The sequence below is a fragment of the Nelusetta ayraudi genome, unplaced genomic scaffold (genome assembly GCF_046127955.1).
Source record: "Nelusetta ayraudi isolate G7.1 ecotype Tasmania unplaced genomic scaffold, CSIRO-AGI_Nayr_v1 ptg000019l, whole genome shotgun sequence".
Taxonomy (NCBI): Eukaryota; Metazoa; Chordata; class Actinopteri; order Tetraodontiformes; family Monacanthidae; genus Nelusetta; species Nelusetta ayraudi.
In genome coordinates this window covers 6,631,001-6,642,500 of record NW_027466069.1, presented here as the reverse complement: position 1 = coordinate 6,642,500, position 11,500 = coordinate 6,631,001, and the positions used below count along the sequence as shown (strand labels likewise).

At 48.9% G+C, this 11,500-nt stretch overlaps 1 protein-coding gene and 8 non-coding genes across 10 annotated transcripts in view; 1 reads left to right on the top strand and 8 right to left on the bottom strand.

Annotated features, from left to right (window-relative positions):
- trnar-ccu (transfer RNA arginine (anticodon CCU)) overlaps positions 1 to 32 on the bottom strand; it is a 73-nt gene extending 41 nt beyond the window's left edge. Inside the window, exon 1 of the tRNA in view lies at positions 1 to 32. This exon is cut by the window's left edge and continues 41 nt beyond it. This is a non-coding gene — a tRNA (tRNA-Arg).
- The window catches only part of lamb2 (laminin, beta 2 (laminin S)), a 48,090-nt gene extending 37,725 nt beyond the window's left edge, over positions 1 to 10,365 (top strand). For both annotated transcript variants that reach the window (XM_076026661.1, XM_076026660.1), the window contains 13 exons: positions 5,474 to 5,698; positions 5,847 to 6,064; positions 6,163 to 6,259; positions 6,995 to 7,176; positions 7,280 to 7,470; positions 7,566 to 7,750; positions 7,852 to 8,093; positions 8,234 to 8,437; positions 8,590 to 8,734; positions 8,823 to 9,172; positions 9,268 to 9,444; positions 9,577 to 9,736; positions 10,097 to 10,365. In XM_076026661.1, the coding sequence (XP_075882776.1) occupies positions 5,474 to 5,698; positions 5,847 to 6,064; positions 6,163 to 6,259; positions 6,995 to 7,176; positions 7,280 to 7,470; positions 7,566 to 7,750; positions 7,852 to 8,093; positions 8,234 to 8,437; positions 8,590 to 8,734; positions 8,823 to 9,172; positions 9,268 to 9,444; positions 9,577 to 9,736; positions 10,097 to 10,233 (2,513 nt within the window). In that variant the 3' untranslated portion in view covers positions 10,234 to 10,365. The remainder of the gene's footprint in view (positions 1 to 5,473; positions 5,699 to 5,846; positions 6,065 to 6,162; positions 6,260 to 6,994; positions 7,177 to 7,279; positions 7,471 to 7,565; positions 7,751 to 7,851; positions 8,094 to 8,233; positions 8,438 to 8,589; positions 8,735 to 8,822; positions 9,173 to 9,267; positions 9,445 to 9,576; positions 9,737 to 10,096) is intronic.
- Positions 323 to 395, bottom strand: trnar-ccu (transfer RNA arginine (anticodon CCU)). The gene has a single exon. It is a non-coding gene; the product is annotated as a tRNA-Arg (tRNA).
- Positions 692 to 764, bottom strand: trnar-ccu (transfer RNA arginine (anticodon CCU)). Its single transcript has one exon. It is a non-coding gene; the product is annotated as a tRNA-Arg (tRNA).
- trnar-ccu (transfer RNA arginine (anticodon CCU)) lies at positions 1,055 to 1,127 on the bottom strand. Its single transcript has one exon. It is a non-coding gene; the product is annotated as a tRNA-Arg (tRNA).
- On the bottom strand, positions 1,423 to 1,495 carry trnar-ccu (transfer RNA arginine (anticodon CCU)). Its single transcript has one exon. It is a non-coding gene; the product is annotated as a tRNA-Arg (tRNA).
- Positions 1,786 to 1,858, bottom strand: trnar-ccu (transfer RNA arginine (anticodon CCU)). Its single transcript has one exon. It is a non-coding gene; the product is annotated as a tRNA-Arg (tRNA).
- trnar-ccu (transfer RNA arginine (anticodon CCU)) lies at positions 2,518 to 2,590 on the bottom strand. The gene has a single exon. It is a non-coding gene; the product is annotated as a tRNA-Arg (tRNA).
- Positions 6,708 to 6,780, bottom strand: trnar-ccu (transfer RNA arginine (anticodon CCU)). Its single transcript has one exon. It is a non-coding gene; the product is annotated as a tRNA-Arg (tRNA).
- Positions 10,366 to 11,500: the final 1,135 nt, after the last annotated feature.

Sequence of the window (11,500 nt, the reverse complement as noted above, 5' to 3'; positions counted from 1 at the left end):
GGCCAGTGTCTTATCCATTAGGCCACTGGGGCTTGACAATGTCACATCAGTGAGTGGTTGGGTTGAGCTTGCTCCTATTGACATGTAAAAGACTAAGGAGGGCTTTGGTTCTACCCAAATAATGTACGAAAGACCCTTTGGGTTGTTGGTCCCCCGAAACATGATTGAAGCCATTTCCTTCCCCATTAAATTGGCACATTTGTAATGGAGAAGTCCTTTCGGTTGTCAGTAAAAGATTTACAGCTAGCAGAGGATGGTTTCGATCCATCGACCTCTGGGTTATGGGCCCAGCACGCTTCCGCTGCGCCACTCTGCTATGTTGCACCCCAGATGGGACTCGAACCCACAATCCCTGGCTTAGGAGGCCAGTGCCTTATCCATTAGGCCACTGGGGCTTGACAATGTCGCATCAGTGAGAGGTTGGGTTGATCTTGCTCCTCTACCAATTGACATGTAAAAGACTAAGGAGGGCTTTGTTTCTACCCAAATAATGTACGAAAGACCCTTTGGGTTGTTGGTCCCCCGAAACATGATTGAAGCCATTTCCTTCCCCATTAAATTGGCACATTTGTAATGGAGAAGTCCTTTCGGTTGTCAGTAAAAGATTTACAGCTAGCAGAGGATGGTTTCGATCCATCGACCTCTGGGTTATGGGCCCAGCACGCTTCCGCTGCGCCACTCTGCTATGTTGCACCCCAGATGGGACTTGAACCCACAATCCCTGGCTTAGGAGGCCAGTGCCTTAGCCATTAGGCCAATGGGGCTTGACAATGTCACATCAGTGAGTGGTTGGGTTGAGCTTGCTCCTATTGACATGTAAAAGACTAAGGAGGGCTTTGGTTCTACCCAAATAATGTACGAAAGACCCTTTGGGTTGTTGGTCCCCTGAAACATGATTGAAGCCATTTCCTTCCCCATTAAATTGGCACATTTGTAATGGAGAAGTCCTTTCGGTTGTCAGTAAAAGATTTACAACTAGCAGAGGATGGTTTCGATCCATTGGCCTCTGGGTTATGGGCCCAGCACGCTTCCGCTGCGCCACTCTGCTATGTTGCACCCCAGATGGGACTCGAACCCACAATCCCTGGCTTAGGAGGCCAGTGCCTTATCCATTAGGCCACTGGGGCTTGACAATGTTGCATCAATGAGAGGTTGGGTTGATCTTGCTCCTCGACCAATTGACATGTAAAAGACTAAGGAGGGCTTTGGTTCTACCCAAATAATGTACGAAAGACCCTTTGGGTTGTTGGTCCCCGAAACATGATTGAAGCCATTTCCTTCCCCATTAAATTGGCACATTTGTAATGGAGAAGTCCTTTCGGTTGTCAGTAAAAGATTTACAGCTAGCAGAGGATGGTTTCGATCCATCGACCTCTGGGTTATGGGCCCAGCACGCTTCCGCTGCGCCACTCTGCTATGTTGCACCCCAGATGGGACTTGAACCCACAATCCCTGGCTTAGGAGGCCAGTGTCTTATCCATTAGGCCACTGGGGCTTGACAATGTCACATCAGTGAGTGGTTGGGTTGATCTTGCTCCTATTGACATGTAAAAGACTAAGGAGGGCTTTGGTTCTACCCAAATAATGTACGAAAGACCCTTTGGGTTGTTGGTCCCCTGAAACATGATTGAAGCCATTTCCTTCCCCATTAAATTGGCACATTTGTAATGGAGAAGTCCTTTCGGTTGTCAGTAAAAGATTTACAATTAGCAGAGGATGGTTTCGATCCATTGGCCTCTGGGTTATGGGCCCAGCACGCTTCCGCTGCGCCACTCTGCTATGTTGCACCCCAGATGGGACTCGAACTCATAATCCCTGGCTTAGGAGGCCAGTGCCTTATCCATTAGGCCACTGGGACTTGACAATGTTGCATCAATGAGAGGTTGGGTTGATCTTGCTCCTCGACCAATTGACATGTAAAAGACTAAGGAGGGCTTTGGTTCTACCCAAATAATGTACGAAAGACCCTTTTGGATTGTTGGTCCCCCGAAACATGAATGAAGCCATTTCCTTCCCCATTAAATTGGCCCATTTGTAATGGAGAAGTCCTTTCAGTTGTCAGTAAAAGATTTACAGCTAGCAGAGGATGGTTTCGATCCATCGACCTCTGGGTTATGGGCCCAGCACGCTTCCGCTGCGCCACTCTGCTATGTTGCACCCCAGATGGGACTCGAACCAACAATCCCTGTCTTAGGAGGCCAGTGCCTTATCCATTAGGCCACTGGGGCTTGACAATGTTGCATCAATTAGAGGTTGGGTTGATCTTGCTTCTCGACCAATTGACATGTAAAAGACTAAGGTTTTTCTACCCAAATAATGTACGAAAGACCCTTTGGGTTGTTGGTCCCCCGAAACACGATTGAAGCCATTTCCTTCCCCATTAAATTGGCACATTTGTAATGGAAAAGTCCTTTCGGTTGTCAGTAAAAGATTTACAGCTAGCAGAGGATGGTTTCGATCCATCGACCTCTGGGTTATGGGCCCAGCACGCTTCCGCTGCGCCACTCTGCTATGTTGCACCCCAGATGGGACTTGAACCCACAATCCCTGGCTTAGGAGGCCAGTGCCTTATCCATTAGGCCACTGGGGCTTGGTGAGTTTGGACACGTTACCACTAGCGCTACTCGGTTAATCACTACTTTGACTCATCTGTCAGTAGCTAGCTAGCTGACAAGCTAGCTATCTGAATCCTGCTTTTAAAGGTTATGTGTGTATTGTATTGTACTGTATTTGGATTTTGAAGAAGAAACAGTGACATCAAATGGTTGCATTTTAGATTGTAGCGTCTTTCACTCTCTCCTACTCTTGAGCTTTCCAGTGAGCTACAGGTAACCAAACCTTGATACCTCATCCACCTTCTTTTTCGTTGGTTTGAATAAAGATGCATGCAGTCACCCTAATTACGAAATGCACTGTCATGAGAGCTGGATTGTCCAAAATATCTGTCATAAATTAATTAAAAATATCCCTAATATTGCACACTGAAGTTTGGCTTCCAAGAAAAATTGATTAGGGTGATTCAAGCGCTCTATGATTGACCCTCAGCCCGTATCAAGGTTAATGGTGACCTCTCTGGGTCCTTTAATTTAAGTCGTGGGTGCAGACAGGGTTGTCCAATTTCAGCACTCCTATTCAACCTATCCATTGAAACGCTGGGTCAATCAATATGACAAAATGAAAACATCACAGGTATTGTAATGTCAGGAGTCGAACACAAGGTTGTGATGTTTGCAGATGATGTGTTGGTTTGCTTGGGGGAGCCGGAGGGATCATTTAACAAACTGATGTCTACATTGACTGACTTTGGCTACCTTTCGGGATACAAAGTTAACATCTCGAAGACCCAGGTGATGACGTTAAATTTCACAGCTCCGTCTTCGCTACTTAACAAATATAAGGTAAATTGGGAAAATGAGAGCATAAAATATTTAGGGATATATTTGACCAAGGATCTTTCCGAACTCTTCCGGGCAAATTACCTACCAATATCTTCAGCAATAAAAGCAGACCTGCACAGATGGAATCTGGTGCCTTTTCTAAGCTTTAGTTCAAGAATAATTGCCATCAAAATGAATGTACTTCCTCGACTACTCTATCTATTTAGGAATTTACCTGTTGAAGTAAGTGAGGATCAATTCCGTGATTGGGACAAATGGATTTCCAGGTTTGTTTGGCAGGGTCAGAAACCAAGAATCAAATATTCTACGCTGCAACTAGCTAAGGAAGCTGGGGGGATGGGTCTCCCCTGTCTCAAAAACTATTACCATGCCGCTCAGATCATCCCCCTCCTATACTGGAGCAACAAACCTTATACAGCCATCTAGAAGGAGTTGGAGTCCAAACTGTCAGACTCTTTTCCAATTCAAGCCGCAATTGCAGATGCGGGCCTAATGCGTAAGCTGCAGGAGCTTGGGAACCCATGGCTGTCCCACACTCTACTAACCTGGCAGAAGGTGATTAATAAATGTGACTTACACCGAATGTTGACGGTGTTTAGATGGTTTGCTTTTGACTCTGATTTTACTCCCAACAGACAAGACTCGCTTTAAATCGTGGTCAAGGCATGGTCTTACAACTTTCTTGTCACTCACCAAAAATAACATTGTACACAGCTTTGATGTTCTGCATGAGAAACACGGATTGCAACGAATTGATTTTCATAGATATCTGCAGCTACGCTCCTACATCAATTGCGAATGTAAAATGACAGGCCTCTCAGATGTTGAATCAGAATTTTTCCACATCCTGCAAAATGCCTTGACAATGACCCCACCCACCTCCATTTCTAAATTGTACACAGCTATATGCCATGCCTCCAAGAACAATACTCTTTACATAAAAGATAAATGGGAAAAGGAGACTGGGATGAAGATCTCTGAGGAGACTTGGGGTAACATATGGACATTTCAATGGTCAACATCCAATTCCATGGCCTGGAGAGAACATTGCTGGAAGAACATCATCAGATATTTTCGGACACCACAACAGGAAAAATATAAAGGCACCAACTTGTCATGTTGGACGCAGTGTGGAACGACGGTAGCTAACCACTACCATATCTTTTGGGACTGCCCCAAACTTAAAGGGTTCTGGAAGGATATTCAATCTTCACTAAGCACAGTCTTTAACACCCAAATACCTCTCAATTTTGAGGCCTTGTACCTAGGTCATGTTACTTTTTTGAAATACAGGCAAGAGATTAAGCTATTGCAATTGCTTTTGATGGCAAGTAAAAAGACCATTACTCGGAGATGGCTAACCCAGACACTGCCTACTCTAGATGACTGGTTTGGAACCATCCTGGAGGTTTTTCAGATGGAAAAACTGACCTTTCAATTGAGAATTCAGCAAGACAAGTTCTACCAAATCTGGAATAAATGGATTTTGTTTATTACCCCAATGAGAGCAGATTTCTTGTGATCTTACTGGTTTTTGTTTTTGTTTGTGTGGTTAATTACTATTATTATTTTTCTTTTTGCTTCTTTTTTCTTTTTTGCGGCAGCAGCTGAGTTGACCCTCCGGTTCTTGTTCTTGTTCACCGTTCTTGTGAACTATTCATCTCATAAAATTTAAGTTGTATCAAAATTTTGTTACAAAGCTGTACTTGCCATTCCACCGGTACAGGTTTTAAGAATAAGTTTGATGTTTCCCAGGAATGCAAGTTACCAGGACTTAAACAAAAAAATGGAAAGACTTTAATCTGTATCATCTTTTATTTTGTTGTAATGTGCAATTTCTCTGTCCTTTCCATAAAGAAAGAATCTAAAAAAAAATTAATATTACACACTGGGCCTGCAAGGGGATTCGACAGCATTTGCTTCCTGCTTCAGTCACAATTTTAGAGTCCAGCAGTGTGATCAAGCTCTGTGTCACTTTAGTGAAACTGTCGGTGCTGGAAGCAGTTTTCCAGGCCTTTCTGTGTGCAGTAACCTCTGACCTCTGACCTCTTTCCTCTGTTCTCCTGCCACTGCAGGTGCCCGCTGTGAGGAGTGCGCCCCGGGTTACTACGGCAACCCCTCCCAGCCCGGTGGCCGCTGCCAGCCGTGCCGCTGCAACAACAACATCGACATGTCGGATGCGGACGCTTGCGACCGGCGGACTGGCGAGTGCAGGAAGTGCCTGTACAACAGCGAGGGCGCCGACTGTGGCGTCTGCCGCAGCGGCTACTTTGGCGACGCCTCCCGCCGGAACTGCCGGAGTGAGTGGGGGAACAGCAGCAAAAGCAATCTCTCGTACTGTTTCTAAAATATGAAATTTTATTTAAAATTAAAATCAAAATTTAGATTTTTAAAAAATGTATGAATTTTTAAAATTTGAAAATGTTTTTTTTTTTTGTTTTTTTGCAGAGTGCACATGCAACTCCTTGGGCATCGAACGCAGCCAGTGCACGGCGCGCGAGGACTGCGTGTGCCAGCGGAGCAGCGGCCAGTGCCAGTGTCTGCCCAACGTCATGGGGCTGTCATGTGACCACTGCGCCCCCGACCATTGGAACCTGGCGGCGGGAGCGGGTTGCGAGGCGTGCGGCTGCGACCCCAACAACTCCGTCACCTCGTCCTGCAACGAGGTAGCGGCGCCGCACGGGCCGCAACCAGAGATTCACCCGCAGGTCCAGGAAATATCACTGATTTCTTCTTCTTTTTTTTTTTTGCGCTCCGTTTTCAGTTCACTGGGAAGTGCCAGTGTCGCGACGGCTTTGGAGGGAAGACGTGCACAGACTGTCAGGAGAACTACTGGGGAGACCCCAGGACACAGTGCAGAGGTGAGAGGGAAACCCACTGGCATCTTCAAGCTGTAACTCCACTAAAGCCCTGCGGTCCTGAGAGTAAATCCCTGAGATTTACTCGTCACCGATGCTCTGTTAGAAGGTCCTCCACTGAGCTCACTGAAGGACAGGAAACTGCCTCACCTCAAAATTTCTTCTGAATCAGAAGAGCCAGTAAAAAACAAGCCTTTGTTAAAGGATGGATGAGTCTTTTGTCTGTTCACTTTAAAGGCAGACATGTCAGCATTTTTTTCTGCCGACCTGAGTTGTGATGCTTTCAGGTTCTGTCAGCAAAGTGAAATCATCCTTCTCACCGGACCCATAATTACTTGTATGCAGAGTTAGCATCAGATTACAAAAGCTTTTCTAGCAGAGGATGGTTTCGATCCATCGACCTCTGGGTTATGGGCCCAGCACGCTTCCGCTGCGCCACTCTGCTACTGACCACCCCAGGTGGGATTTGAACCCACAATCCCTGGCTTAGGAGGCCAGTGCCTTATCCATTAGGCCACTGGGGCTTGGTGAGGGTGACTCATCTGTCAGCAGCTAGCGAGCTTGCTAGCTGTGTCCTGTTTTTAAAGGGATGTGACAGCGTTTGCTTCCTGCTTTGGCCACAATTAAAGAGACAGTAACTGGTTCCTCAGTGCTCAGACAAAGTGAAAAAGTTCTGGACTAGAGTTTGGCGAGATATCAGTTGCTGCTGTCGTACATCCTCCTTCTTCTTCTCCGCAGCCTGTGACTGCGACTGGCGCGGCATCGAGACGTCCCAGTGCAACCGGCAGACGGGACACTGCGTCTGCCAGCAGGGGGTGTCGGGCGTGCGCTGCGACCAGTGCGCCCGCGGCTTCTCCGGCCAGTTCCCCAACTGCCAGCCCTGCCACCAGTGCTTTGGCGATTGGGATCGCATTGTGCAGGTGCGTCGCCCCCCCCTCCGGGCCAGCAGAGGGAAGTGGTGGATGCTGATCTTTAGATTTACAAAAAATCCCATCTGTGTGTGTCTCTCTCTCTCTCTTTCAGGACCTGGCGGTGCGCACCAAGACTCTGGCTGAACGTGCCCACGAGCTCCAGACCACAGGTCTGACGGGGGTCTACGAAAAGGCCTTCAGGGACCTGGAGGAGAAACTGGCTCAGGCTCAGGGCATCGTCAACGCTCGCAATGCCACCGCCGCTGCCGTCGGCACCCTAATGGAGCTCATCGAGGACCTGAGGTACATCTGCGACGCTTGACCAGGACGGATGTTTAAAGTGTGCCGTGGCTCGAACCCTGACCATCCATCAATTTGTCCGTCCATCCTCCTGGCAGAGCTCAGATCGGCGACACCACTGACGACCTGAACCGCCTGGAGGGAGACCTGACCATGGTCCAGGACAGCAACTCGGACGCCAGCAAGGAGCTGAGCGTCCTGGAGCGAGAGGCCAGGGAGCTCAACCTCACCTCGGAGCAGATGCACCGTCAGCTGGACGTCCTCAAAAACTCCAACTTCCTGGGTGAGCGGCGCTGCTCGGGTCTTCCAACCAGAAATCGACACGCCCACTTTTTTCTAAACGACTCTTTTCCTCCTTCTCCTCCTCTTTCTTCCCACCTCCAGGTGCGTACGACAGCATCCGCAGCTCCTACAATAGGTCCCACGACGCCGAGCGCCGCGCCAACGAGTCCACCATCACCCGGCCGAGCACCGTCAGCCAGTCGGCCGACACGCGCCGCCGCACCGAGCGGCTCGTCGCCGCCAAGAAGGACGACTTCAACCGCAAGAACTCGGCCAACAAGCGAGCGCTAGCCGAGCTGAGCAGCCGGGCGCAGGGTCTGGACCTGACCAGGGTCAACGAGAAGGTCTGACTTTGTCCCTTCAGAGCTCGTTTGTTAAGGTTGCCATCTAGTGGCTGAGAGAAGTAGTGAAAACAGAATTTATTTTAAAAAGTGGATGAAGAAACTGTCAACAACAACAAACGCTTGCTTGCCTGTCCCGTCAGGTGTGCGGGGCGCCAGGCGACGCCCCCTGCGCCGAAAGTCCCTGCGGGGGGGCTGGTTGCCGCGACGACGAGGGCAACCGCCACTGCGGCGGCTTGAACTGCAACGGCGCGGTGGCGGCTGCGGACAACGCCCTGGAGAGAGCCAGGCACGCCGAGAAGGAGCTGAACAAGGCCATGGGGGAGGTGGAGGGACTCTTCAGCAAGGTGGGCCCAGAGGGTGGGGGGGAATCACATGACCTCCACTGTGGAGATAGAAAAGTGTCTCAGACAGATTAGGAACTAACCTTTTAATTTATAATTTTAGGAGTTTCACACTCTTGGAATTCTAATCTCTTGTTTCTCACCTTCTGTCTCAGGTTGCCGAGGCAAAAAGCAAGGCGGAGGAGGCCAAGGGGAAAGCCCAGGCCGCCCTGGACAAAGCCACGGCCACCAAGAACAAGGTGGAACGCTCCAACAACCACCTGAGAGACCTGATCAAGCAGATCAGGGACTTCCTGACCCGTCAGTCCAGGCGTCACCGGTTCAGTCACACGTTTGGTTTTGTCGCAAGGTCCACTGAAACTTATTCCTGCCTCCTCCTGCCCCACAGAGGAGGGAGCCGACCCCGACAGCATCGAAGCCGTGGCCAATCGGGTGCTGGAGCTCTCCATCCCCGCCTCGCCGATCCAGATCCGGCACCTGGCCGACGAGATCAAGGAGCGCGTTCGCAGCCTCTCCAACGTGGACGCCATCCTGGAGCGCACCAAGGACGACGTCCGCAAGGCGGAGCGGCTGCTGCTGGACGCCAAGAGGGCCAGGCACCACGGCGAGGGAGTGAAGACCACCGCCGAGACGGTCAAACAGGCCCTGGAGGACGCCAGGAGCGCCCAGATGTCGGCCGAGAAGGCCATCGCCCGGGCCAGGGCCGACATCGGAGACACCGAGACGCGGCTAGTGCAGGTGCAGCTCGCCGCCGGTCCTCGCAGTGGCCACGGTTCCATTGTGGGGCTTCCAATTCATGTCTGGCCCCTGTATGTGTGTGTGTTTCCCTCAAGATTGAGTCGGAGACGACCAGGAAGGAGAAGGTCCTGCGGGAGGCCGCGCTGCGTCTGGGGAGCCTGGGCCTGGAGATCAACGCCCTCAAGACCAAGCGCGCCAACAACAGCATGGCGGCGGCCCGGGCAGAAGAAACGGCCACCATGGCACGGGACAAGGCCACCGAAGCCAAACAGGTGCGTGTGTGTGTGTGTGTGTGTGTGTGTGTGTGTGTGTGCGTGCGTGCGCAGACATAACGACTTCTGGAACTGGAAGGAGCTCTTTCTCTCTTTCTCACTCTCTCTGTCTCCTGTCTGGACGACATGCAGATTCTGGACGGCCAGCTGACGGACAAGTTCCACGAGGTTCAGCAGCGGGTCGACACCAAGGCCAAGGCCGTGAAGGAAGCCAAGAGAAGAGCCGAGAGCCTCCGGGACGAAGCCAAGCAGCTGCTGAGAGACGCCCAGAGCAAGCTGCAGAGGCTAGCGGGTGCGTATCCATCGCATCTGAGTGTGTGTGAGGGTTAGGGTGAGGGTTAGGGTTAGTTTTTGTAGCTTTCAGGGTGTTTTACCATTTTTGGCCACCAGAGGTCAGCGCATAGTTCACCCACAATTTAAACCCTACCCACTTTCTCCTCGTCACTTCTCATCATGGGTGTCGGCTCTGCAGACAATTTCTAATCCACGTGACACGTTTTGAGTTTCATGGAGTTTCATCTCTACGGGAACATTTTGAATTATCAGTAATTTTAAAATGCTTGATTTCAACAATGTATGTAACATCAGCAGACAGATTTTTTTTGTTTAATGTTATATCCACCCATCCATCCGTTCACCCATCCGCCCGCAGAGCTGGAGCAGCGCTACGAGGAGAACCAGAGGCGCCTGGAGGGAAAAGCTCGCCAGCTGGACGGTCTAGAGGACAAGATGAAGGCCATCCTCAGTGACATCAACAAGCAGATCCAGATCTACAACACATGCCAGTAACCCCTTCCAGTGGGATCGTTTAGTGTGTTTTCTGTCAGGATTTAGATGTTTGTCCACACGGCCGAGCGTGATGAGGTCACACATTATTTTTATACTCTTTGTTTGTTTTGTGGCGAGTCGCGTTTGAACACACACACACAAAAAAAAGATGGTATATTTTAGAGAATTGGCTAAAAACAATCGAACTCTGCTTTGCAGCCGGTTGTTACTTTCTGTAAAATAACGACAGGGCAGGCACATTTTAATGCATGGGGATTTAAAATCACAGCGGAAATGTGTTCAGATTATATTTGGCAAGAGTCACAAAGTGAGGAAAACTACAAAATGTTTCAACAACCAACTTTGTCTGCACGCAATAAATAAACAGAAATATTCAGGTTTATGAGGATTTCAGTTTTTCAGCTGTGTGATCTGAAGGACAGTTTTTATATTTTTATGAGTACATATAAAGTTTGCAGTACTGAGTAAATAATAAAATACCACTTCAAGTCTCCTCTGCCTGGAGCAGGGGGACGACCGTACGGAACTAACTTGCACAACACATAGTGTGCTGTTGCGCTGCTTCAACAATGACGTCACCAAAGTCTGAATACATGACTGGACGGAGCATGAACTCAGTATATCAAAGTCACCTCCAGGGGGCGTCATTGTGTCACGTCTGACTGCAGACGAGCATGTGTTTCCAAAGAAAACTGTTTATGTAAGATGTGAAATGACGGAGTTTCTACAGTATCCAAAGTGTTTCAATGTGCCTTATGATAAACCAGTGTCTTGGATGTTTATCTGCATGACAGATTGTGTGTGTTAGCCAGCAGGGGAAAACATATACATGTATTTTATACTATTTTCATAAAATAACATTTCAGTGGTTTTGATCATTATATTACCAGTGCAAAAGCTACCAGAAGACGCTCATGTAAAGGTTAGTTTTGTGAATAAAGGGTCAGATTTTTTGTTGACATTTCTTTGTGTTGGCCAGTTTTCTTGAAAGATCTGTTGAATTTATTTTAGTTCAAAGTAAAGCAACTCACCAATTCCCAATTCGTGGCTGTAATCAGTGGGGTAATGCAATTATAAAGAATACCCCCAACTATTTTTCAGCCAGCATTGCGTATACCCACTTCTAAACCCCCTCTGACGCACATCGGGGCATTTATCCTTGGCTGAATGCGTTGCTTAAAAAAGGTGCATGAGTCAAATAGTCCTCTCCAGGGACCACTTCACCACTGGCTGTACTGTACTACGCCCAATATTACATACCAGCAGT